The following is a 22,573-nucleotide window of genomic DNA, read 5'->3' on the forward strand; positions in this document are numbered from 1 at the left end:
CTCATTAAAAAATCCAGTCCCATAATGGCTCCATGCCTCAGTTTCCCATCTGCAAAACAGGTCTAATACTGACCCACCTCAGCGGGGTGTGTGTGTGGGGGGAAGAGGAATGAAGAGAAGAAAATCTTTAATGTTCCCGAGGCTTTCAGACTAAGGTGATGGGTTAGAGGTGTAGAAAAACCCATCAATAAATGTAATAAGTAAATAGGTGCAGCAGTGGTCATATCTCCAGACTGGGCAGCTATATGTACTTCTCTAATAGCATTTTCCCTCCTGTCCTGTCCTCTTCACTCTGCCTTATCAGGGCTGACTTTTTGTGCAGTTTTCCTTCAGAGTTGCCCACCAGGAAGAGAAAAGGGACCAGCTGGGTTTGTTCTTCCTTTGGGAAGGAGGTTGCACTACATCCCTTTCCTTTAATGTACTTAAAAATACCTCTCTCCTCCACCCACCCCAGCTTCACCTCCTTGTTTAGGGACTGCCTCTGCGGGTGACAGATTCTCTTTGTGTCTCTTTGTCTTTGTAGGGAGACAGCTCTGCTGCTCTGCCTAGGCCTTGCAAGCAGCCATTTAGATTTCATATGAACTGCAGTGCTAACTGACCCCCTCTAATTAAACAAATGCAATCCAGTCATAAAATAGGGTGACAGCCCAGCCCTGAGTGGCAGCCGCAGCAGCAGCTGTGAATCATCCAGGCTGTCTCGCTATTGCATTTTCAAGCTGTATTCCCCTCTGAGAAATCCCTCTCAGCTGAGGTTTTACACACACACCCTGGAGACACGTAAAAGCACGGCGGCTGCAATCCATCTTTGTCTCCACTCGCCGCTATTAGGAGCGACCATCCCCTCTTTTACGTCTACATTTACCTCTGTCTCCCACCCTGAGCTAGTCCACTGTGTCCTAAATTCCTGCCCTCACCCGCACGGCCACAAAACAGAGCTTCTCCCAAATGCTTTATATGGTAAAGGAAATGAACCTTCCTCACTCCAGCCTGTGTCCTCTCCTTCGTGATTTGTGCCCATGACCTTGGGCCTGTGCAGCGTGTGTGGGAGGAAGCAATCAGGGTTAATTCCTCTCTGATGTGAGGAGCTGGCTGTTGGAAGCCTGACAGGCCACTGTCCATTAAGGCATCGCAAAGCACCCAGCTGGAATGCCCTTCACCAAAATGCAGTCCAATTATTAAGGCTCACATTTTGCAAAAGTGCCCCTTAACGTTGAGTGCCCAGCTTGAGACACGTAGAGCGCCTGCTTTTTAGAAGGGCCGAGTGTCTGCAGCTATAACTGAAGTTATTGGGTGTGGTGGGCGCTCAGTAGCTCTGAAAACTGGACCCTGGCAACCTAGGAAGCTCTTCAAAGCTCTGACCCTGCTCCCAACTCCACCTGGGCAGACTCCAGCCCCCACATGGAGATCTCTGCAAAATCAGGACTCCAGGTGGTATTCAGGCATTTAATTAGTGCTATGCATTTTGTCTCTAGGCAATTCTAGGTAGTTAATAATTCATGGCTTGTGATGAACCCAATACCTCAGCTCTGACTAGCCATTGTGAAAATAAGCATGCAATACAACTACATACAAGTGTATGCATATGCATGACACGTCACACGAATCCATGTGACTCTGAACTTGCAGTTCACAGATTCTAAGGCCAGAAGGGAGCACTGTGATTATCTAGTCTGACCTCCTGCAGAGTACAGACCATAGGATTTCCATGAATTAATTCCTGTTTGAACTAGACCAAAAGCATCCAATCTTTATTTTAAAATTGCAGTGAGGGAGAATCCTCCACAGCCCTTGGAAATTATTCTGGTGGTTAATTATCCTCACTGTGAAAAATTTGTGCCTTATTTCTAGTCTGGTGATCCATTTTGCTCTCCCCAAATTGTGTCTTTTGTGCAATCACATTTTTGCACATGCAAATATTTTGCAGATGCAACTTAGGTTCTGCTGTTTGCAAACGTAGCGGTGTGGGTACACTTTCAGAACTACAGAAAGCCTGAGACTTGTCACACCCACTGATTTCAACAGAAGAGGTACAGCTGCATCCTCACATAATTAATGCATTGAACATTTTGGGTGAGGAGGCCGGGTTGAATCCACATGAGATAGAAATTATTTTTCCGAGTTACTTGTTTGCTTTTTCTGGGTCTGATTTTTTTTTTAAAGGCTATCATAAAATGGTGTGTAAATGCACAAAATCTCAGTCAAAGGTACGTGACATGTCTCGGGGTGAGTATCAGGGCTCAGTAACAGCTTTAAAATGGCTGGTGAGGGTTATCTTGTAAATCCCCTTTAAGGACTTTTTACAGTGTCATGTACTCACTGGGCTGTTTTGGAGCAAACATTTTATCAAGTGGATCTGTCGAGGTTTCATACAGTGCAGATTACTGTCTACAGCCTGCTGATGGTGATGGCTCTTTCACAGTTATTATCTGTTGTATCAATATGACTCTTTAAAGAGTGTTGATGTTCAGAAAAATGACTTATGAACGCCCTCTTCTTAGTCCTGATCATTGACTTCCAAATCTGTCAGCATCATGTGACATGCCATCCCAGGAGGAATGGGGAGAGGGCAAAACTATGTCAGCAAATAGAATGTTATATGGGATCATATTATTATGTCCTGCAAAGTTGGTGGCAGGGGAGAAGCGGAGCATATAAACCAATGAAAGGTCTGGGTGGCACACCAAGGTCTGGGGGAGCAACTGCCCCCTTTCCCCATAGCAAATGATGCCCTTGCAACATCCTAGTGTGTATGATCATGTCCGTCTACTAATTAGCCCCAGTAAGCCTACTGCTTACCCACTGCTAGAAAAATTCTCCTTAACCTCAGGTGATGGAAGCGGGTGATCTTGTGGCTGATGCATGAGTCAGAAAAAAGCATGGGGAAGGTCTTTGCAACACTGGAGCAGCTATGGCAAGGTCGCAGCTATCCTAACATCCATATACATCTACATGCCTATCATTTGACAATAAAATTGAGCACACGGGTGCAGGCTGGGCTTTGTCCCCCCTTGATGAACGGAATTTGTTTGTTGTTTGACCTTACCAGCAGTAAAGGCTGCCTTGTTTAGTGATGTCCTCTCCCTGCGGTTAAAGACAGCGAGCTGCTGCAGGACGTATCCTGACCCTTGGCCTGCACATTGGTCACCCGTCCTGTAGGCAGCCTGACATCATTGCTCTTCCTGACCCGAACAGGCTCCGCAGGGCTGGCAGCACTGACATGCTATTGCCAGTAATATGAGTGCATGTGAGACGTGACAGGCACAAGGCGTGTGCAGTAGACACCAAGGGGTGATTTTTGTAGACGATAGGGGCGGAGGGAGAAGTCTGAACAATGCTGAAGCCCAGACACCAACCAAAATCCCAGCTCAGAAGATCCCCCTCCCCCATAGCCTGGAGCTCTGGGTTGTTCAAAATCCAGATCCCAGGTTTGCATCTCAAAGGGACAAGATGTGCGTAACTTAAATATCCATCCATGATGCCCAATGTACTACTTATGTACCCAGCATCCGCGGTTAGCCTCCTGCTGCTCAGTTAATGAAATGTGTGGTACCTTTTAAAGTGTGCACAGGTGTGGAATAGAGGAGATAAACTGAACAAGATTAGTTAGGGTTGTTTGAGTGGGTTTTTTTAACCAGCCTAGAGTGAACTGAAGTGAGATGAGATAGGAACTTATTTCCCTACCACTGGCTCCATAATAGGGGCTGCAGGTCACTAAAAGGTGAGAGGACAAGGCTGGAAATAGGGAGCTTTGGCCCCTTGCCTGGTGGATCTAAAAAAAAATATCCTATTTGTTCTGCCCATTTCTACAAGAAGAAGGGAGGACTCTGTGAAGTTATAAGAACCAGCACAGTTAAAAGGGATAAAAGGAAATGCCTGAGAAATCAGTGGAACTCACTGCTGCAGGATACTAGCGAGGAAATAACATGGTGATATATTTTTCAAAGAGCTAGACATTTATATATATATTTTATATGCATGAGAATAGACTCTGCAGTCACAAGGGCTGCCAATCCCACCAGCTGAACTCCAGCTTGGGTTAGAAAGAAATTCTCCCTTATACAATAACATAGCATTGCTCACTGAGGTGATGTTCAGATAGGGCTGGTTTTGGAGGGAAGGGTTATGGCTTCCCTTAGAGCTTCCAAGACAGATTGCTGTTGGGCTGGATGGACAGTTGGGGCAAAATTTTCAAAAACACCTATGTGACTTAGAACCCTAAATTCCACACCTTGAATACTTGTGCAGATGTGGTCACCCCCCCTCAAAAAAGATATATTGGACTTGGAAAAGGTTCAGAAAAGGGCAACAAAAATGGTTAGGGTATGGAACGGCCGCCGTATGAGGAGAGATTAATAAGACTGGGGCTTTTCAGCTTGGAAAAGTGACGACTAAGGGGGGATATCATAGAGGTCTATAAAATCATGACTGATGTGGAGAAAGTAAATAAGGAAATGTTATTTACTCCTTCTCATAACGTAAGAACTAGGGGCCACCAAATGAAATTAATAGTCAGCAGGTTTAAAACAAACAAAAGGAAGTATTTTTTCACACAATGCACAGTCGACCTGTGGAACTCCTTGCCAGAGGATGTTGTGAAGGCCAAGACTATAACAGGGTTCAAAAAAGAACTAGATAAATTCATGGAGGATAGGTCTATCAATGGCTATTAGCCAGGATGGGCAGGGATGGTGTCCCTAGTTTCTGTTTGCCAAAAGCAGGGAATAGACCACAGGGGATGGATCATTTGATGGTTATCTGTTCTGTTCATTCCCTCTGGGGCACCTGGCATTGACCACTGTCGGAAGACAGGATACTGGGGTAGATGGACCTTTGGTCTGACCCAGTATGGATGTTCTTATGTTCTTATGTTCCTGTTCAAAAGTGACTTAGGAGCCTAAGTCCATTGGATATGATTTGGACATCGGCTCCTAAGGGCCAGATGTTTAAAGGTACCTAGGTGTCTAAAGATGCAGATAGGAACCTAGCAGGATGCTCAAAAATGCCTACGCAAGGTAGGCCCCAACTCCCATTCGATCCACTGGGAAACTTCCCTTGGAAGTTAGGTCCTTAACCTGCTTAGGCATTTTTGAAAATCCTACTAGGTGCCTGCATGCCTCTTCAGGTGCCTAAATCCCTTTGTGAATCTGGCCATAAGTCACTTTTGAAAATGGCATTTAGGTCCCTAAGTCACTTAGGTCCATGGGAAAATTTTACCCTTGGGCTGTTTTTGTTTGACAAAATATACTTCAAATCATTCCAGAGTAGGAGCAATAGATATCAATCATAAACATTCCCACAGAACTTGCCTCCATGAGACACCAGCTGACTGTCCCAGGTGCGCCTGATTCTATGAGGTGCTGAAACCGCCTGGGACTCACTGATGTCAATACTGTATTAAGCCAAGCACAAGGAGCAATCTCTAGGAGTTTGCCAAGGGCTGTATGGTGGAATGCTCCATCCAAGGTGACCCATCTGGACCTGTCTGCCTGTCCTCTGAGTGGGGTTTTGCCAAGTCAAAATTCCAAACAGCTACATGGAAGAGGCAGATGCATTTCTGTGTAAAGACTGGCGCCCCTGAGCAAAGCAGAACCTGAGTTCCAGCCCCCTCCATCCCTGCCCTCCACGCCGTCTGCTTGATTATTCTAGGAAACAGCATCTCTTGGTGCACATGAGTAAAGACAGCCCATTAGGTCGAGCTGTGTCCTGGCTTTGCAAGATGAATACACGTCATCTAGACTGAGACCACCAAACTCATTGTACTTGTGACCAAATTACATATGAATCCAGGCTTATATCTATAAAACGCCATAGCCCTTCAGTGCACACTAGTCAAATAGCAGTGGGATGGTACAGATTTGGAGACCTGATATCTGACTGCTGAGGTGCGTTTCTAGTGTTGTAACCCAGGGCTGCAATAGCCAGGGATGCTGTGGGCCAGGATTGAAGTACACTGGCAGGGCTGTGGGTGGAGAGCCTAGGTATGGAAGAGAAGAGGGTAGGGGAATGCAGTCATGACTGGCAGAGCTGTGGGTCCCAGACTAGGAATAGCCAGGGTTGCTGTGGGCCAGGATTGAGATGCATGGGCAGGGATGTTTAGGGAAGCTTTTATGTCATCATCTCACCCTCTCCCTGGCCCAGGCGAGTGCTGACAATCCATCACTTTCACCGTCGCTGACCCGCTCCTTCCCATCTTGACAAAACAAATGACTATGTTCCCCTGAGCCCTAAGCCCTGCTCTAGCCTCTTTCTTGCTCTTTGTGTGACTGCAGTGATGGGCGTGCTGGAGTCCAGAGGGGTGCTGCGGAAGATGAGTGACATGCTGGAGATGATGGTGAAGAGGATGGACGTACTTGCCAGGCTGGAGAATAGCACTGACTCCCGGAAAGGGGAGGAGGCACGTTTTTCTCCGGACAGGTCAGTGGCAGCGGGAATGGTGCCGTTTGGGATCAAAGTACCCCTTCCTCCAAACCCACCCGGCTTCGTTTACAAGAGAGGATCCCACACTGAAAGGTCTGATCCCTGCAAGATGCTGGGTGCCCTCCAGCATGCTGGGTGTCCGTGAGAGCGGGGTGTGCTCAGTACTTTGCAGGATCCAGACAATGAGAGCTAGGGGATGCTGCTGCTACTAGCCGAGCTGCTGTTCTTTTGTGGAGGCTCAGCACATCCCCAGTAAAAGCGTGTTCCTTGCCTGAGTCTCTCGAACTGGAATCATTTCTCAGGTGCAGAGCTACTGCTCCCAGGACGTAACCACGTGAATGAGACATTACCACTACCTGGTGCTGGATGAATGTAGCCTCCTGATTCAGTGGGTTCACTATACTAAAGCACTGACCTCCATATCAGCACCCTCTCCCCTGGCTCTGCAGCCCTAATCCCAGCCTTGTGTGGAGGGGGTTCCCGGAGGGTTCTGGGCTGCAAAGCAAGCCCACCTCACACTCCCCCCTCAGGGTTACTCCTGTCTCATGAGGCATTGCGACCTGCTGTATGGGCTTGCAGCACCACCCAAGTTTGGCCCAGCCATCCGTCTGTCACGATGGAGGGGCAGCCAGGCCAAACCTGAGTGGCGCGGTGCGCTCACGTGCCAGCTTGCAATGCCGGGAGCGGGAAGCCAGACCCAGCCCTGTGGGACAGGAGCTGCCACAGTGGGGTGAGTGCAGGGTGGGCTCGATTTCAAACCCCTTCTCCTAGGGCCTCCCCTCCGCACTGGGCCAGAAGAAGTGTATGTGTGCCTGTTTTTTCACCCTTGGTTGCATGCTTTCTGTGCGTGCCATTGAATCCACGTGAAAGCCATCCCTGCATGGTGTCAGGAACAGCAGGCAGGGCTGCTGTGAGCAGCAATGGCAGAGCCCATGTGGTCTGGGGTACTGTGAAACTGTTAGAACTCTGTCTGTGTGTCTTTCTGTCTGTCTGTCTGTCTGTCTCTCAGTCAATTTGGGATTCCATTAAACTGTTGTGAATTTTGTGACCCCCCCCCGCCGCCTTTATTTAAACTAGAGCTGAACCCAGAACAGACTCCCTGTCTATGATACTTCTATGGCCCTTGTCACTGTAGTAGTGGAGTGCATTTAATGCCTTCATCTTCACAACACTCCTATTAAGTAGGACAATAGGAAGGATGGCCCAGAGTTAGGGGGCTAGTTTAGGACTTGAGAGACCTGGATTAAATTCTGTGCTCTGCCACAGACTTCGTGTGTGACCTTGGGCACATCACTTAGCCTCCCTGTGCCTCAGTTCCCCAACTCTACGATGGGGATAATAGCAAGGCTGTGTCTCACAGGGGTGCTGTGAGGATAAGTCCATTAAAGGTGGAGATGAGGGCCATATAAATTAGGTACTGTTAGCCTCTCTTACAACCGAGATGCAAAGAGGCTACGTGACTTGGCCAAGGTCACCTAGGAAACCTGTGGCAAAGTAAGGAATTGAACCCAGTTCTCCCAAGTCCTAAACTAGCACCCTGTCCACTGAGCCATTATTCTCCCTCCTAGAGGGGAACACCTCCGGATCCCAGCTTTGTGGATCAGGCTCCCCCCATCTAATTTAAACTAACATTTTAAAAGCAAGAATGAAACATTCTTAAATAGGTCACCCTTGATATTAAACTTTCATTTAAGAAAGATTAATAGATATTACAAGCAACCTCCAGACGCGAGTAGCATGGGTTACAGAACATTATAAGCACGTTGACAGATGACATTATAAATAGATATAAGCCAGGATTATAAACCACCTGTCAATCGTTTGGACTGTGTAACAATGTCTAATTGTTGAATAGTCATTTCTTAAAACATCTATTCATTATTTACTAACCCCTTTTAAAAGTGGGAGCTCTCCAGGTCAGAGACTGCCTCTTAGGATGTATTTGTACAGTGCCTCGCACAGCGGGGTTCTGATCTTCACTCCGCCTTTAGGCGTTTGCGGTAATATAAATAATCATGACCATGTGCCCTCAGAGAGGCTGCTGAGCCCTGGAAAGGGGAGGGGTAGGGATGAAAAGAAGAGAAAGAAAGAGAGGAGACAGGAAATCAGAAAACATTTGAATCCCTGCCTGTAATACAGCTCCTCATAGGCCACCTTAGGGAGCTAAGCCTCTGATTATCACCAGCTACGTGGAGTTTAAAGCCATGGTGCCCACTCGCCCTCCCTCACCATTATCTTATTTTTCCCACCTACAGTGGAAACACTGAGTTATCTCTCCTCACTCTTTCCTGGCCTTTCCCCTCCCAGAGAGATACACACACAGAGCTCACAACACACTGGTTAAAAGCTTATTAAGACTAGGAAGAGTAAGGAGGCCCATAAGATCCTGGTGCTTGGCTCCATTTCAGTTCCACAATCCAGCCCTGCTCTTAAATAAGACTGAGGCCATGTTCCTACTGAATGTGGCTGCTGACTTCTTTGAAGTTAAGCTTTGATTAAGTTAGCAGCAAATAATTGAGTGGCAGAGTATTATGAAGATTGCAGGTTTGCTCAGCTTTTTTCCCCCTTCTTCCTTCTCTGCTTTGCCTGGATGCTATTGCCTCTGGGTTAAAAGTCTCTCTGGCTTTTCCTCTCTCTCCCCTCCTGCCGCCTTCTGGCTTTCAAGGAAGAGAGGCAAGAAGTAACCCTTTGAGAAATGGCAGCAATCAGCCATGACCAATGGCACCCATCAAATCCCAATGACAGACTGATACCTTTCAACTGTTCTTTTCATTACAATCCCACTACCTTAAATGTTACTAAAAAGAGATCTATCTGGATCTGCAGATATAGATAGATAGATGAGCATGTATGAGGATATTGATGGAGAAAGAGAGAAAACATACACACATATACAACATGTCTATATAACACATTTATTTCTGCCACTCTGGAATCAACCACTGGACTATTAAATAAACCCTGGCACTATGGAATCAATTGCATTTTTTTTTTGCACCTTTGACCAGTTCACCAAAACTGCTGTCTAACCTCTCCCCTCTAGCAATACACCTATAATCCAAATGAGAAAATTAGTAATAGTGGCAGCAGTATTACAGTAATTTCCAAGAGGTCTCAACCAAGATAGAAACGCAATCGTATTGGCACTGTACAAACCCATAGTTACAGACAGTCCCTGCCCTGAAGAAATTACAATCTAAATAGGCATTAGAGATACTCCATTATTATCGCTGTTTTATGAGAGTTGAAGGACTCAAGGCCACACAGGAGTCTGCTGTAGAGTCAGATATTGAACCCAGATCACGTGAGTCCCTGCCTGGAGCCTTGTCCACGAGACCATCCTTCTGTAGTTTCAGGCTCTATCCCCCCACCCAAAGAAGGAAAAAAAAATGTAGAGACTGACATTTATTCTAGTCTGAGGTCTGCAGCTGGTCCCATTCACCCTTGGAACAGAAATGGGTTTTAAATTAAATATACGCATACTGCCAGGACTAGCAACACTTGCTACATCCCATTGCAGAGCTGGCATTCCCTGCTCCCCAGTGATCCATATTCTGCATCCATTTTCACACTGACAACTCGAGAGATGCCATCAGACCTTCAAATCGTGACATGATGATTTACTCAAAAGACATTTCACATCATTTTGAAAGGCCTTCAACATTTATTAATACTAATTTTTTCTGTCACTCGAAGGCCTGCAGAAATGGTGACTAAAGCAACCTGAACATACACATTTAAGAAAGAGCACTTGTAAAAATGTTAATGTCTAAAGAGATGTCTGAGGCTACATCTACACTACACCCCATTTGTGGCGGTGTGCGGGGTACGTGTAGCGACATGCCGCAGTGAAAAGCAGGCTGCGTCCACTGCTCCACGGGTCAGTGAAAGGCTCTGGCAGGGAGGAGGCAGTGGGGAAAGGCTTCAGCAGCTCCCTCTCCCAGAGCCTTTCACTGCTGCAAGAACAAGCCCTGGCAGGGGGAAGGCAGTGGGGAAAGGCTCAGCTGGAGCCTTTGCCCACTGCCGTCCCTGTCAGAGCCTTTCCCCACTGCTGGAATCTTTCTCTGTGCAGGGGGAAGGTTCCAGAAGCAGAGAGGCAGTGGGACACGACTCTGCTAAAAGTAGCAGCATAATGGGAAGGTACGGCTTGGACAAGCAGAGAGTTGTGGAGGGTATATACTCGGTACGTACCCGCACCCTTCAAGCATATCTGTACTCTACTAGCCTGAGCCATTCCTCACTGTTACTTAACTCTGTGGTAGGGGGCTACCCGAGTACATACCAATATGCCTCCGAAAGAAGCGTGCCGTGTAGACATAGCCGTAAGTAACTTTTCTCTAAATTGTGTAGCAAATAAAATACATGGTGGTGTGCTGTGGCCTGGGAGGGATAACCTCCAACAGTCTGTTATGACTTTGCTACCTGTGAACAATGCAGATATCTCAAATCGGGTGTCGGTTAAACCTTCAGAGCAGTCTCATAATCATTTAATTTCTTATGACACAGCTAGACACACACCTATCCCTGTATTTATATTTACATGTCTATATGCAGATTTGTGAGGAAGGATGGTATGGTGGTTAGGGCCCTGGGATGAGGAAGACTTGAGTTCAAGTCCCTGCTCTGCTACAGAGTTCCTATGTGACCTTGGGTAAGTCGCTTAGCCTTTCTCTGCCTCAGTTTCCCATCTGTAAAATGGGAGGTGGCTGGCAGTCTAAGTACCTAAGACAAGAAACCAATAGAAGGCAGCCCTACCCAACCTTGATGTTGGAAACAGGAGATGAAGATAATACACACATCTGTGTTATAGAGGGTGTAGAAGTACTATGTTAAGGTTGCTTAATATTTCCTGTTATAAAAACTTTTATGACCATTGTGTTGGTGGAAAAAAGTAGTCGATGATTATGTAATTAAAGACTGTATCATAATGCATGCACACAAGGGGGATCTAATGAAAGTTGCATGGACAACCTTAAGTCTGGCATTTCCTGACTTTTTAGCTCTTGGCTTAAGCAACCTAAGTAATGTCGTTTTAACGTTTTAAAAAAATGTAGTTTATATCTATATATAATGGAAAGTGTTGTGTAACCACCTGCACTACCTGTCATCTATACACATGTGTCAACAGTAATCCACTCTAGGGGTGGACATGAGTATTCATGACAGCACATGTGGTAGGCTCGCTCACCTTTGATGATTTTCTTGGCTAATAGCTGGTGAATAGAACCAGTAACTTCAGATGACTTTCATATCTCCATCTCAGCGGCTTCACAACCAGGAGAAAAAATTAATGGCATTTTGGCAAACTGTTAGCCCTGATGATGTAGGTTAGAAATATCACATTTCAACTCAGGGATATTTCTTGTATTTAGAGCCCCTTGGGAAAGAGCATGCAAAACGTTAAGAGGATCACTTCAAATGGCTTTTGAACAATCACAGTCCCCTTAGAAAGACTGGTGGCCTTTTGTTGACCTATGATGGTCATATTTAAGACCCATAACGCATAGGTATCAGATTTCAAGATTTTAAGTTTAAAAGGGCAGTTGAGTGGTTGAAATCTGATGACCTTTTGGTGACCTCTGTTGGAAAGCTCCTAACGGATGGATGCTCAAAAATACAATGATAACATTTCAAGATGGCCACTGATACTTTGTGTTGGTGTCAGAGAAAGACTGGAATGCTGGCACAGTTCAGACACTTGAGGATCAGATTTCTCTCTTGCATTTTGATAAGGTCTAAATGGAATGTTTTGATTTTTTGTTTTGAAATTTATTTTTTATTATATAGAAAGTATTAAAATGTGTAAAAATTTTAAATAGAAATGAAACACTTTGATTTTATTGAAGTGGATTTGATTGACCTTAAACGAGACATTTTCAAAAATGTCATTGTGTGTGAAATTTTAGATTTTTTAAAAATTTCATTCTGATTTGAATGTCAGAGTTTCCTGCAGAACGGAAATTCTGAGTTTCAACCAGCTCTGTTAAGTATGTTTAGAATATATGCTTCCCTAAGGTCACCCAACCAGCCAGTCATACTCCTTACCGGTCTGATATTCTTTTACCCATCATCATTTTCCTTTGCACCTCTTGACAGGGCTACTCTCTAATGTCCATGAGCAATGTATCCTCAGGCTACACACACAGGGCATGTCTAGTTGTGTTCCCCTGGGTGCATATTTGTTGTTGTGTTATAGACCTTTGCCTTTACGTTTTCCCGTGGGCATTTCACTGCCTCAGAGAACCATTTATGAGACTGGAATAATGGAAGATCTGACCTTCTCCTACTGTTTGGGTTCCTGGATGGTGGAAAACCAGAGCCTGTATTGTAACGGCACCATGAATGTGTCCATGGGGGTTTCAAATGGGCCAGGAAAACAAACCCAAATACAAATAGACACAAGGAGCCGAAGCATTACAGCAAATCTGAATGCAAACACAGAAATATAATCTAGAAATACAAGTATGGAACCATCACAAATAAAACATTTAACTGAAGCACAAATACTTAATCCCATGGGCACCCCTAACACACTATGAGGCTGTGTGATAACATATCACACTTCACTATCACACACAATAGCCTGCACGGGGAAGCAGGCCAGCTAGAATGACTCAGTGCAATCACATCCCAGTATACCTGGGGCCCACATAGTTCCCTCATTTCTATTATTGTCTGTTCTTTGAATCCAGATTGTTGACTTCAGGCTGAGCACGTGGGACAAACTGTCCTTATGGAAATGAATACTGCATCACTGTCAGCTTACTGCCTTAGGGATTTTTTTAAAGCTCTCTCTTTGTTTTGGGTCTCTGTGTTCCCCCTGGGAAGAGTCTCTGAGAGGTCCATCCCTAGTAAGTCCTGCTGGTCTGAAGCAGGACAGGGGTTAAATACAACAAGAATTACAAAACTTTGTGCAGTTCTCAGCTCTGCAGCTCCTTCAGGTCCCCTGACTTGGTTGCCCTGAGCGGACCTGATGATCCAGAGAAACGGGAAAGTCCCTCTCCTCCCACCCTCCGCATTCTAGTCAAATGTATTTCCTACTGGTTAGGGAAGGGAAGCAGGAGCCAGGACTCCTGGGTTCTATTAACGGCTCTGCTTCAGCTTTAAAAAATCTTCAGTATTTCTGAGACACCTATAGTCTTTTTACTGAAGTCGTGTATTTCTGAATACTTCCCTCACTCTCAGAGGTCTTGTGGGGTTTGATATTTGTGCAGAAATCTGAGATCCTCTCATGAAGGTTCAAGAGAAGCAAAAAGTATTATTCTCGTTACAAGGCACAGTGGTTTTGGGCAGCTTGTTGTCTGCTATACATTTTTCTTACTGATGAGTATCTTGTGACCTGTCAGTGGAGCCCTGTGCGGGACTAATATAGATCCTGCTGTGGGACTGGGATCCCGCAGGACCCGCTGCCAAAATAGCAGGAGCAGCTGTGAGCAAGATTAAAAATAGTCCCATGCAGACTCATCTCTCTGACTTCTCTCAGTTGTCCCCTTTCTCTGCTGAATCAGACAGTGTTATCGCGGTGGGCAAGGGAGACCAGTTTGCTTGAGTCCTCATAATCAACCCTTTTTCAGTCTGAGATTCCCAACTCTGCTCTCTTCAGAGATGGCCAGTTCCTTCCTGATTACACTTCTCCATTCCGTTCAGGCCTCCGCCAGCTTTCCCCAAGCATCGGTGGCCACATTAGTATTTGTCTTTTAAATGCTTGAGGACGGCTTTGAAAGGGGAATATGGACCTGCTATACATGCCAAGATTTTTAATTCCCTTCGTTTATCCTTCCCAAAACATCACCCATGGAAAGAGTAGGCGGTACATCTGGGATTGGCTGGAATTAGTTTAGCCAGTGGGCGAGGAAGTTCTCTGCAGCCCTATCACTTCTATAGGCATGTTCTCATGGGCAAGTTTTCTTTGTTCAAACTCAGTCCATCTCAGCACCCTGCAAACTTCCTGGTGCACTTAATCTGTCTTTCAGTACTTACAAAGTAACAAAGCACCTCACAAGCTTTAATTTATTTACCCTCACAACACTCCTGTGATGCAGGGGAGTGCTAGTAGCCCCATTTTACAGATAGTTTCCCTGTGCCTCAGTTTCCCTAAATGACTTGCCCAGGAAGTCTGTGGCAGAGCTGGGACTTGAACCCTGTCTCCCAAGCCATGGCTAGTGCTGTTACCACTAGGCAATCTTTCCTTTCTAGCCTGCTGCTTGTCCCTGTGAGCGCCACTGACTGATCTTTCAGGTATCAGTTAAAGATTATACAATTAAATTGTATTAACTTCAAAGGGCTTTTTTTTTTTTTTAGCATTTCTGGTTAACGATACCGACACATCAATTTCTCAGCCAGTGCTGTAAAACTGGGAACAACAGCAACACACAATCCCACTGTATCAACATTGCTTTTTACAATGCTCTCAGCTACTTGAAACCGGATCCCAATTCAGATAACAAAGCCTCAGATTTATAGAGCACCTTCATGGAGAAGAATGAGAATGTGACCTCCAGATGCTTTATGGAATATCTAGCCACACTTCACAACCCGGGTTTCTTGGGTGGGAAGACTGGCTTTTCCAGAAGAAACTGCAAGGGGAATTTAAGTGAACAGAATGTAATTAATTACCTGCACTGGAATTCTACTAGGACGTCAAGGCGAACAGCTCTACTCTGTTGAAAATTACCATAGGCTCTTTTATGGGAAAAGTTTTTAATGGCTATCACAGGTACAGGGCTAGCTGCATCTCTATCCCCTTTTTGATCTCTCTGAGTGCACCGCCTCAGGAGTTTGGCTTCTATCCTGTATCTTGTGAAACTCTGTGTCCATCTAACTCTCCTCCCATCTTTTATGGCTGTCTTTATTTTCCGTTGCCAAAAAAAAAAGTGTGTGTCTGTGTGTGTCGGAGAAAGAGAGATAAAAGGCAAGCAATGGATTTCATAATAAAACAACAACTCCAAGTAAGTGTGCTGGCCAAGTGCAGAAAATTCAATACCCTTGTTAATTGAATGCAACCCTCGTAAATCACCAAAACTTCTTATGGAAGCATCCTGGAGAGTTTATTTACTGGGCGAGGGAAATATTAGCTTGCATTGGAAATTATATTCAGCTTTGTGAGCCACACGGAGGGTGGGGACTCCTTGGAAGTGACAGAGATGAGGTCAAGAAGGCTGATTGCCTGGTAGTGCTGTACCATCACCTCTGGATATGGCGCATATGGGGACATCACTGTTTGGTACCACCCCCGCCCAATGGATGGCCCATGCAAGATACTATTTGCTAATGACGATTCATCTTGAGGCTTAATTACTGCAAGAGTTCAGTTAATTTCCTCACGCTTTAAGCATTTGTTTCTGTAATAGTTACATGACTCCAGATTCCCCTTGTAATTAAAGTCTTACAAAATGATACTGAGTGGGTGTCCAGTTGCCTGCCAGCTTGGGTCTATTAATTTCTAAATTGTTGCCGTTGATAGTCTGGCTTTAGAGACAATGCTGCCAGATGCTACTTCTCCCCGATATATGTCTAAGCTTTGATCATCATTTCCAGCTACCTCAGGATCTTGTTTCTGCACCGGGGTGAAGCAATGTGAAAAAGCATTTTAAAGCAGGACTCAAGAATGGGTTCTATTCAGGGCTCTGGCCCTAAATTGGAGTGTGACCTTGGGCATATCCCTCTATATCTTGGCTACACCCAAGTTTACCTCCCTATGGTGTTATGTGGATTCTCTGATGGTTGCAAAGTGCTTTGTGGTCCTCAGATGATGGGGCTGGTGAGTCAGAGCTGCTATATTCTACTCCTGGTTCTGGCACTAGCTTGATATGTGACTGGGATGGGCCAATCCCTGCCTCAGTTTTCCCATCTGTAATTTACATTTGGTGGTTTCATGTGGTTCATTTAAGAGCTGTAACGTGCATAGTGATCCCCAGATGAAAAGGGGCTGTGTAAACTACCACATTAAGTGAAGCTTGTCTTAAGTGACTGTTGGAGGGTCTGACAAAAATTGCTTGAAGATAAAGGTGGAGAAGAATCATACTCAACGTCTTCCAATGGAGGTGGAGCAGAACAGTGCTCAGTTGGTGGCAGGAATCCTTTAGCTGCTGTCTTAAGACATGAAGTTGGCTAGCAAGTGTGGGCTGCGGCCCACGTTTCGTGGTGGTGTTATTTTGGTAACCCTCTCTTTGGTTTGAACGCACACAGTCCAGGGCCTGCATTAGCGTAACAGCAAAAATAAATACATGTATCAATAAATAAATCGCTTGATGTTCAAAGCCAGACACTAGAAAATGCAGCAGTGAGTGTTCTCCCCCCGTCTCTTTCCTGCCCTATAGGTCTATAGGCTCATTCTGTCAAGAGGAAGAAAGAAAACATGTATGTGGCTCAGGTTACATGGGAGCCAGTCATTTCCCTTCAGCTCCCACTGTCATTTCCATTTTATATCACTTATTCTCCAGCAGAAACACTGCCCAGAGTTAGCTAGATGGTGCTTGAGACAACCTAGTTAGGGGAAATACTGTATCAGAATTCTAGCATCTGGAATTCCACTTACCCACCCAGGGGTGGGGATGGAAAAAAGGAGACAAAGCTGAGGATATCCCTGGCCTCTAGGCTGGGAGATTTCCCCTAGGTATGGTTGGTAAATCAGTCTCTCATTCAAGGAGGGAAAGGAAAGGTAATACCTCATGTTTCAGCCTCCTTGTTCCCTGTGACTACTGGGTACTAAGGGTTGAATCACACTGGGGCCCTGGGGGAGGCACAAATAGTTATTTCATTCCCATTTTACCTAGAGAGACTGAAGGGCTGTGACTGGCACAGGTATTTATATGATCACTAATCATTTGTGTTACAGTAGCACTAACAGGCCCCCAACCCAGATCAGAACCTCACTGTGCTGGGCACTGCCCATACTCATCATAAGAGATGGTCCTACCCCGAGGAGCTCAGAGTCTAAATAGACAAGACAGGGAAAGGCTGGAAGGAGAAACAGGCACCAAGAGGGGAAGGGAGCAGTCCAAGGTCACATAGCAAGTTAACAGCAGAGTCTGGAATAGAATTCAGGTCTCTCAAGTCCCAATCTAATGCCCTAGACATTAGACCAGGCTGCCTTGCGCTAAGGTACCTGTCATTCTGGTATCTGGGCTTTACTTGCGCTCATCTTGTTGAATTAGTATCATTTGTCCACCCATGCCTGGGTTCCCCTTATTCCCATTGTTGCTGCAGTACCCAGCCTTCCTGGTCATCCCCTCCAATGCAGTTTGCTCAGGCTAATTCCTTAATAGTCCTCCCTCGCTGGTTATATTTTTGTTTGCTTTCAGCCCTACTGTCAGTGTGCTGGGAGCCCATTTATCACAAGGCTGCATGAATTAGGTCTCTCTACACATTAGCATTTCATGGCAAAGCGCCAACTCTGGCCCTTTGGAGCCAGGGCTTGTCACATTTTCCCAGATAATTTACAAACGAACACCTCCGAGCTGCCTTCCAGTGAAGAACTGTTGTTTGCAAACTAAGCTGGGCAAGGAATTCTCCTCCTCTGGCCCTGGCACAGAGCAGAAACCCCATTGGGCTCAGGAGGTTTGAACTGCAGGCAGTGGGTCAGGAGAGCACCAGGGAAATGGGGGGAAAAGTCAGATAAGGGGAATGCATCCGATGGAAGTGAGCTGTAGCTCACGAAAGCTTATGCTCAAATAAATTGGTTAGTCTCTAAGGTGCCACAAGTACTCCTTTTCTTTATAAGGGGAATAGAAAGCCTTGGGATGATGGGATACCAGTGTCCTGAGTATCTTCTCTCACTATAACTCCTTTGAGTGCAGTGGTGTCACTTCTGATTTACACCAGTGTCAGAGGAGACTCAGGCACCAACGAACCTTCAGTCAGCAATAAGATACCTCTGATTTCAGACCACTTTAGCGTGACAGCCCCACCTGGATGTCTGAGCATCATCACCCAGCTAACAAACTGGAGACCAGTGCTGGACTCTGATTTGTGAAATGTCCAGCATGGAGGGGAGGCAGAAGAAAGCCACAGAAATGTCTCAAAGCTGCCGGCGGAGGCAGAGATAATGCCTTGTAGTGCAGTTAGCAAATAATCATGCAAGCCACACTAAAATGTACTGTGTGGAAGACAGAGAGCGGGGCGTCCCCAGGCTGGGGAGCTATTGATCATAGCAATCCAGGAGATAGTTTAGGGAGGGGATAATTCTCTGCCTTCCTCCCGTATGTATAAACCAGTGCTGTTTCCAACTGGAATCCCTTCCCTCTTCCCTGAATCTACCCTCCCCTGGTGTGTCACATGGGTCAGATCTGGTCTCATGGGTTCCAGCCACTGGATTCCACATGTATATAAAATATGTAAGTGGCAAAGGAAGCCAAAGGCCGAGTGAAGTAGAAGCAAATGAATGGAGGCTGGAGAGATTCTCCTAGCCAAGGGTCACTGTACAAACTGAACAGTGCACTGGGCTTAATCATGGGATCCTGCAGACTGCTCTCTTTCCATGGGGCTGACTTTCTCCCAGGTCAGCCCCAAAGCCAGAAGCTCTTAGGACCCCACTCTTACAGTCTCAGGGGACAGAGTAATTTGCTCTGACTGATTCTTCATCTCCTGGCTGGGGCCCCTGGCATAAGATCAGGCATCTGTGCTGTGGCCATTAACCCTCCTGCTTCCCACCAAAGGGCGAGTTCCTTACAGCCAGTCACAGCAATTTATACAAAGAGCAGCCCAGTTTCTTCTTTGAAGGCCAGTATCAAAGAACACGCGTTTAGCGCTGACGGTGATTAGCCACATACAAAGCACAGAATCTACAGACACACATATAGTGTCACGTATGCAGTGTAGGTAGGAGATATTGAGATGTTAACTCCTGCAGTATTGAAGATAAGCAAATAGAGGACTGGGCCAAAAGAAATCTGATGAGGTTCGACAAGGACAAGTGCAGGACGGAAGAATCCCAGGCACCGCTACAGAAGAGGGACTGAGCAGCTCGGCAGCAGTTCTGCAGAAAAGGACCTCGGGGTCAGAGTGGACAAGAAGCTGGATATGAGTCAACAGTGTTCAGAGTAGCAGCTGTGTTAGTCTGAATTCGCAAAAAGAAAAGGAGTACTTGTGGCACCTTAGAGACTAACCAATTTATTTGAGCATAAGCTTTCGTGAGCTACAGCTCACTTTATCAGATGCATTCAGTGGAAAATACAGGGAGGAGATTTATATACACACAGAACATGAAAAAATGAGTGTTATCATACACACTGTAAGGAGAGTGATCACTTAAGATGACCTATTACCAGCAGGAGAGTGGGAGGGGGGTGGGAGGGGCAAAGAAAACCTTTTGTAGTGATAATCAAGGTGGGCCATTTCCAGCAGTTAACAAGAACGTCTGAGGAACAGTGGGGGGAGGGGGAATAAACATGGGGAAATAGTTTTACTTTGTGTAATGACACATCCACTCCCAGTCTCTATTCAAGCCTGAGTTAACTGTATCCAGTTGGCAAATTAATTCCAATTCAGCAATCTCTCGTAGGAGTCTGTTTTTGAAGTCTTTTTGTTGTAATACTGCGACTTTTAGGTCAGAGATCGAGTGACCAGAGAGATTGAAGTGTTCTCCGACTAGTTTATGAATGTTATAATTCTTGACATCTGGTTTGTGTCCATTTATTCTTTTACGTAGAGACTGTCCAGTTTGACCAATGTACATGGCAGAGGGGCATTGCTGGCAGATGCTGGCATATATCACATTGGTAGATGCGCAGGTGAACGAGCCTCTGATAGTGTGGCTGATGTGATTAGGCCCTATGATGGTGTCCCCTGAATAGATATGTGGACACAGTTGGCAATGGGCTTTGTTGCAAGGATAGGTTCCTGGGTTAGTGGTTCTGTTGTGTGGTGTGTGGTTGCTGGTGAGTATTTGCTTCAGGTTGGGGGCCTGTCTGTAGGCAAGGACTGGCCTGTCTCCCAAGATCTGTGAGAGTGATGGGTCGTCCTTCAGGATAGGTTGTAGATCCTTGATGATGCGCTGGAGAGGTTTTAGTTGGGGGCTGAAGGTGATGGCTTGTGGCGTTCTGTTATTTTCTTTGTTGGGCCTGTCCTGTAGTAGGTGACTTCTGGGTACTCTTCTGGCTCTGTCAATCTGTTTCTTCACTTCAGCAGGTGGGTATTGTAGTTGTAAGAATGCTTGATAGAGATCTTGTAGGTGTTTGTCTCTGTCTGAGGGGTTGGAGCAAATGCAGTTGTATCATAGAGCTTGGCTGTAGACAATGGATCATGTGGTGTGGTCTGGGTGAAAGCTGGAGGCATGTAGGTAGGAATAGCCGTCAGTAGGTTTCCGGTATAGGGTGATGTTTATGTGACCATCGCTTATTAGCACCGTAGTGTCCAGGAAGTGGATCTCTTAGAATCATAGAATATCAGGGTTGGAAGGGACCTCAGGAGGTCATCTAGTCCAACCCCCTGCTCAAAGCAGGACCAATCCCCAATTTTTGCCCCAGATCCCTAAATGGCCCCCTCAAGGATTGAACTCACAACCTTGGGTTTAGCTCTTGTGTGGACTGGTCCAGGCTGAGGTTGATGGTGGGATGGAAATTGTTGGAATCACCTATTTTTTCATGTTCTGTGTGTATATAAATCTCCTCACTGTATTTTCCACTGAATGTATCCGATGAAGTGAGCTGTAGCTCACAAAAGCTTATGTTCAAATAAATTGGTTAGTCTCTAAGGTGCCACAAGTACTCCTTTTCTTTTTATGAGTCAACAGTGTGCCCTTGTGGCCAAGAAGGCTAATAGCATTTTGGGCTGTATAAATAGGAGCATTGTCAGCAGATCGAGGGATGTGATCGTTCCCCTCTATTTGGCACTGGTGAGGCCTCATCTGGAGTACTGTGTCCAATTTTGGGCCCCACAGTACAAGAAGGATGTGGAAAAATTGGAAAGAGTCCAGCGGAGGGCAACAAAAATGACTAGGGGACTGTAGCACATGATTTATGAGCAGAGGCTGAGGGAACTGGGATTATTTAGTCTGCAGAAGAGAAGAATGAGGGGGGATTTGATAGCTGCTTTCAACTACCTGAAAGGGGGTTCCAAAGAGGATGTCTCTAGACTGTTCTCAGTGGTAGCAGATGACAGGACAAGGAGTAGTGGTCTCAAGTTGCAGTGGGGGAGGTTTAGGTGGGATATTAGGAAATACTTTTTCTCTAGTGGTGAAGCACTGGAATGGGTTACCTAGGGAGGTGGGGGAATCTCCTTCCTTAGAGGTTTTTAAGGTCAGGCTTGACAAAACCCTGGCTGGGATGATTTAGTTGGGGATTGGTCCTGCTTTGAGCAGGGTTTGGACTAGATGACCTCCTGAGGTCTCTTCCAACCCTGATATTCTATGATTCTATGATTCTGTGAACTTGTAGCAATTCATTTTGGCCTTGATCCCACAACTGATTCTATATAGAGCCCCGAGGCTGCATGGAGCCCTTCTGGGGGTCAAAGGATTGACACACATATCCAAAGCCCCAATCCCGTACAGACTAATACACATGCTTAACTTCATGTGCTGTGAGTACCCCACCCGAGTAACTGATCTTGACACACATACATGTGTGTGTAATTGCTCATGGGAGTAAATCCCACTGAAGTAAGTGGAGCACTGCCTCAGACTCGGGGGGTCTGTCCCCACAGTCCACTGCAGGATCAGGGCATTAGTCTAGAATTTAGCCTCAGCCTGGTCATGAATTAGCTTACGATTTTCTTAAATTGATTTGAAAATGGTTGAGTGTGGATTGTCAGTAAATTCCTTTTGCTGTGTGGAGTGTTCTTTGCAGCTGTTTGATATTAGTGATGGTCCAAAAATGAGTCAAAATTTTTATGGGCATTTCCCTTTTTTCCCCCATCAAAATTTCAAAATGTTTTGACCAGCTGGATGAAAAACTCTAAGTTTTAACTGTGCTGGAGGTCAGTCCTGGAAACACACTCACGTGAGTAACATTACTCAGAGGAGTCATCTCATTAAAGTAAACAGGACTATGTCTGTGAGTAAAGTGACTCATGGAACTGTATACAGTAGCAGCCCCTTGATTAGTACTGATTGGATATACATGTCACATGACATTGTTTCTTTCCCCTGTTTGGCTGAGCGTAACTCTTAGTATCAAAAGAGTTCAAAAATGACTCAGTGCCTGTCATCTAATATTTG

General features: G+C 45.7%; 1 protein-coding gene across 1 annotated transcript in view; it reads left to right on the forward strand.

Annotated features, from left to right (window-relative positions):
• MGAT5B (alpha-1,6-mannosylglycoprotein 6-beta-N-acetylglucosaminyltransferase B) overlaps positions 1-22,573 on the forward strand; it is a 171,298-nt gene that overhangs the window by 55,907 nt on the left and 92,818 nt on the right. Inside the window, exon 3 of the mRNA XM_073310498.1 lies at positions 6,270-6,414. Within this exon, the coding sequence (XP_073166599.1) occupies positions 6,270-6,414 (145 nt within the window). The remainder of the gene's footprint in view (positions 1-6,269; positions 6,415-22,573) is intronic.

The sequence above is a fragment of the Lepidochelys kempii genome, chromosome 14 (assembly GCF_965140265.1).
Source record: "Lepidochelys kempii isolate rLepKem1 chromosome 14, rLepKem1.hap2, whole genome shotgun sequence".
NCBI classification, from domain to species: domain Eukaryota; kingdom Metazoa; phylum Chordata; order Testudines; family Cheloniidae; genus Lepidochelys; species Lepidochelys kempii.